This window comes from Mytilus californianus, unplaced genomic scaffold, assembly GCF_021869535.1.
Source record: "Mytilus californianus isolate M0D057914Y unplaced genomic scaffold, xbMytCali1.0.p SCAF_6, whole genome shotgun sequence".
NCBI lineage: Eukaryota > Metazoa > Mollusca > Bivalvia > Mytilida > Mytilidae > Mytilus > Mytilus californianus.
Window position 1 is genome coordinate 104408346 of NW_026262712.1, and position 5109 is coordinate 104413454.

The following is a 5109-nucleotide window of genomic DNA, read 5'->3' on the forward strand; positions in this document are numbered from 1 at the left end:
GGTGAAGTCACCAAATCTTTTAGTCTACACATGGTTAAAGATTTTGGTATAGATGATCTCCTGATTATTGCTTTTAGCTTTCTCAGTTTTGATGTGAAAAAGAACTGACCATCATGCACTGTTTTGGACCTTCCTGGATTCAATTAGGTACAATGGACATGATTACATGATTTCTACATCATAACCGTTTTGATATGGAGGCTTAGAGTTAAAAGTCAATGAGAAAACTGTCCTCTAACACATGCAACATGCAAGACTTGATAAAGACCGAAAAGGAAGCTTTTAGTACTACCTACTTTCCTGAAAGAGACAGAAACAACTTACTCATTTTTCATCGAATAGATCTTACATTTTGAAGTTAATGGTACACGTTAATATATAGTACATGTCTGTTTAGACGGTTTCTAACAATACTCCAAGTTCCATGCTGCACAGCAGATCATGCGATTGTTTGCGATATCTTACTGATAATGCATCAGTACACCGAGTCCGTTATGCCTCGAACCTCGATTGTTTCTTTGGTTGCTGTCTGTTATGTATGTATTTTCTTTTTTGTTAAGCATAAACCAGGTCGTTTGTTTTCTTGTTTGAATTGAGGTACATTTTGCCATGGTGTGGTCTTGTATGGCTTATTATACGTTATGGGTTTTGCTCGTTGTTGAAGACTTTAAGGTGTCCTTATTCCTCATATCCTCGTCCTTCGACCCCTAGTGTCTAATTGGTAATTATACCACATCCTTAGTTTATCCTTTGTTCACAATTCCAACTGTCACACCTTGAACAAAAAAATACCAAAAAAAATAACAGCCGAGAAATTAAAATTGATCCCAGACTAATGTATTGAATATAAACGCATGGAGTGAGTAATGAAAGTCAAGAATACCAAACGTTTATGCTTTTCAATTGATAATTATTGCATTGTTATCCTGAGTCTTCATATTTTAACAATATTCCTTAGGAAACGAATGGAACGAAAACGGACATCATAATTACTGGAGTAGCGCATCATAAAAGAAAATCAATTATGAACAAACTGATTCAGTCTTTTGTAAATATAAAATGGCTCTGTTAAGATACATAATCAGTGGTTTGTGTACTGTATCTTAACAATACATAATGTTTTTCTCTTCAAAAAAATGTAAAATCTTCATTTGAATGTTGAGCTCAAAACACTTACCGAATGGTTTACTAATTGAAACGATTAGAGCGTCAACAAAAACCAATCAAACAGAAGTAAATTAATAAGAATAAGGTGTTCATTACCGGATTTCAAATTTCAAGTCGAGCTTTCAGGAGACGCATTACTGTCCTCTTCTGGCTTTGACTTGCTGACCAATAGTGCCAACTGATGTCTACTGAATGTGAATATCGGGAATATCACTATGACATCTATCAATAATTTCTATCATACAATTTCTGAAAACACTTCAACCGACGACAACTGTCTAACCCAAAAGTGTCACTGACAAGTGACGTCATCTAATGACGTTATCTCGATCTAATTCAAATTTAATAAACGGACGATAAATAAACACCGGATTAAATTGAGGGTTTGTGAAAATTATCCTTGAAATGTATTTATTAAGTAATATTAATAAAATATTCATCAATTTTCTTCTTTAATAAAAAAAAATCATGTCAGTTCTATTTCATAGAAAGAGCTATACGTTAGTTTATATGTGGTATAAGTTCAGTCCTTAAACTTCACTTGGTTTGATTTTTGAAAATGATTAGGCAAACTAGGCATCTAACAGAATATATAAAACAAATAAGGCATTTACACAAGAGAAGCCATGTTAGTTTTGAATATTTAATTCCATACATTTTACTTTGTACAAACGACACAAAAAACATCTGCTGAATTTGTATACGGAGGACATCTTAAACTGCCACAGCTGGTTCGTAGAGGAAAAAACAAAGCTCCATTTTCACTTGCATTACTATTGTCTAATGTTTCTGCTTTTCTGTCTACACATACAAAGTCTTTTTTATAATGAGTATAGTGATCACTCATCAGATAACCGTTATATTCTGAGTCCCATCCCTTATAGCATGACTTTCGACCTACAATATTATTACACTTTATGATTTTGATAATTGATAGCTATATTTTCCTAATCTGGTTAGAGAAAGAAACTAGGTTCATAATATGAGCTAGGGGTTTTGAATTTGTTTTAGATTTCATCTGCACCAATAAAATTTTACAACATAGTAACACCATATGATATATGATCATATATATGATTAAGCATGTGTATACAATGTATGTTTAGTTATTATCTAAATCTGTTTGTTAGCTTATTGTTTTTGTTAACCAAACAACATTTGCATACCTAACGTTAGAAAGAGAATAACTTTTAAACGTTTAATCGTTTACACGATTTGATGGAAAAGAAAAGAAAATCCGGGTTTAACGATGAAAATGGAATCATTTGTCTGACTGGTTGTATTTACGTCATGATGTTTTGATTTTGTTAAACTTTTTGTGAAAATATTGAATCAAAATCAGTCAAACTGTACATTCAATTGAAAAAGAAATATTCTCCAATAAGTGTATTAAAATATGTATGTATCTCACTCAGGAAGCAAATTAACCATAATAGTTTCAGCTGTTCTTGTATGAGCTTTCAGTATTGAAATTACTTTTGGTCTCGCTCCTAAAAAGTTTATGAAATTCCCTCTTTTTTTTCTTTGTTACTTGATTTGTATCCTCTTAATTGATTTGTTAAAGAACTTCGGTAAACTACTGTTGCCTAGTACATTCATATCTACCGGAATTCATTTCGGTAGGTTTTTGGTTACGAGCATTCCGGTACAAATGAAGTTCTTCTGAAAAGCCTGTAATGAAATTCATTGTTTGATATAAGTATCAAACTAACCTGAATAGTATTTTCAAATGATTCTTCAATCGTTTGAATTGTGCACATCGCATAAGTTTATATACCTGGTATCATCAGGACAGTTGATCTTCTTTTTTGGTAACAAACAGCACATGGTATTTCCTTGTTGTACATACTTGCAGACCATCCCGCCGGCTTCTTGCCTGAACGAACTTCATATTCACCTCCATATACCTGGGGATTGCCATAAGGTTGATGTTCCCCATTCTCTGGATCATTTGGTAGGCATAAATAATTCACACCACCTCCGCTATGTGTATATTTATTTCCACCGACTTGCCCTGAAAGGCAAAACAAGTGTTTAAACATTACTTTCAGTGAACATTAGTATAAAAAAAACGTGCTACCAATCCAATGAAACAACTATTCCTCTGATAATATTTCTCTTCCCTTGATTACTGTGAAGAAAAATGAAGTTGATAAACTTTACTGAAATGTTTAGAAATTAGATATTGGATATAGATACGCTTATATAGGGATACTGTTAAATTACCGGTATACACAAGGGCAACTCCTTCTGGACAAGCTTTCTTCCCCCATCGAACATAAGACACTCCTAAAGATAAACACAAAATAAAAATGTAAAGTTATTACAACAAAATTGGAAACAAAAATGCTTTCTGTTTTGACAATTCTAAAAAGTACATTAGGAAAATATTATTTCAATGTTCAAAGAAAGATAACACCCGTGTTATTTAATTCAGAATACAACATAGTATTACAAATTGTATATATTGTTTGATGTATGAGTATTTTCATAACTACATTACTATCAAAATTGTTTTGAAGAAAACTGCACATGTTGATTTGTACAATTAAATACGTGAAATTAATAGCTCAAATCAGTTAGTTATTTTCCTATCTTACTTTTATTAGTTGTCTCCCACTTTAATAAACAAACATAAAACACGATACATAAAAGTTGGCACAATTGTAAAAACCTGTGTGGGTCGTTTCGCGTTGCTGCGGACATTCATCTTTCCTTGACGTGAGAAGGTAATTTTTCATCATATCTATCAGTGACTGGTCTGATGCCGAAAGAACAGAGTCCCTGCATTCATGACCAGGGAGAATCAGCAAAACACATGCTAACAGCAATGTCACATACCACACACGCATACTGGTTCTGCAAATCATATAAAGTCCAGATAATACTTATAAGTTTTAATACATTCTTCACATGTTTTATTATTAATTATCAATCAAGATTCTTCTGTATTAAAAACGAGAGATAGCTGGCGTATCTTTAAGAACATTATGGTGGTTGTTCAATTATATTGTTTGGTAAATAGTGGTTAATGGTTAGTTCTTACATATATCTTAAGCGAACATTTATAAGCATGTTGTTAATCATCTTTCTTTAATATTATTCGATGAGTTAAAAGTAAAGGTAGCGCAACTCTGGTGTACTTAATTATTAGCCTTGTATTGTTGATGATATTTTTATTGATGTAAATATTTTCTAATTTGAATAAAAGGTAATAAAAAATGAAACTTACCTTTCCCTACTTTCCGTTCAAAAATGGAAATGGGTTATGCCTAAAAGACTTGTATAGCTGGGGTTTTATGTATATTTATAGATAAACCTTCAGAAATGTGATAATGAGGTAGATGCGTGACAAGATATTAACTGTTCCATAAACATAGCTACATTACAAATACAAGTACTATAATAGCAGTGAAAAGCAACAAATATTATCCTTGAACTTTACATTCATGTAAATACTGTTAGGCAATGTCCTTTCAATAAACAGTTTAAAGTGTTGTGACAATGTTGAATGCATCTATCAAATCGAAACTACTAATTCAGTTAAGTGTGTTTCCTATTTTGACAAAATCTAAAACCTGACATTGAAATTTGCTTGAAAGGTCAACTTTAAAATGTACGACAACAAGGATGATTTCAGTTTTAAAAATTTCTAATTTAGAACTTTCAATCTGTAGGTAAGCAACACGATAGACGCGTCTGGACATGTATTCTATATCTTCCTGTTGATCTGATTCAGAACGTATGTTCCATGTCACGATCAACTTGTCACTAATAAGGAAGCTATTGACCCGATAAAATTGGTCAAGTCGAAGTCATTCGTTCGAATGACTTACAGCCAAGATCATGATATGGAACATGTGTAGTAGATAACCATGATTATGTTGTAACTAGTGTAACAACACTTCCATCTCTTTTGCCTTGATTATGACATCCCTGAAT

The 5109-nt window shown here is 32.4% G+C and overlaps 1 protein-coding gene across 1 annotated transcript; it reads right to left on the reverse strand.

The window, feature by feature from the left end:
* Positions 1-1796: 1796 nt before the first annotated feature.
* On the reverse strand, positions 1797-4444 carry LOC127706250 (short-chain collagen C4-like). Its single transcript, XM_052210756.1, has 5 exons — positions 4400-4444; positions 3842-4026; positions 3394-3456; positions 2945-3181; positions 1797-2064 (listed from the first exon to the last, which is right to left on the reverse strand). Exons 2-5 carry the CDS (start codon positions 4017-4019, stop codon positions 1826-1828), a joined length of 717 nt encoding a protein of 238 aa, XP_052066716.1. The 5' UTR covers positions 4020-4026; positions 4400-4444; the 3' UTR covers positions 1797-1825.
* Between the last annotated feature and the right edge of the window lie 665 nt (positions 4445-5109).

Coding starts and splice junctions, on each gene's coding strand:
- LOC127706250 (XM_052210756.1), bottom strand. CDS start 4,019: ATGCGTGTGTGGTATGTGACATTGCTGTTAGCATGTGTTTTGCTGATT. Junction 3,182..3,393: donor AGTTGCCCTTGTGTATACCG/GTAATTTAACAG, acceptor TTTGCCTTTCAG/GGCAAGTCGGTGGAAATAAA. Junction 2,065..2,944: donor AACTGTCCTGATGATACCAG/GTATATAAACTT, acceptor ATAATATTGTAG/GTCGAAAGTCATGCTATAAG.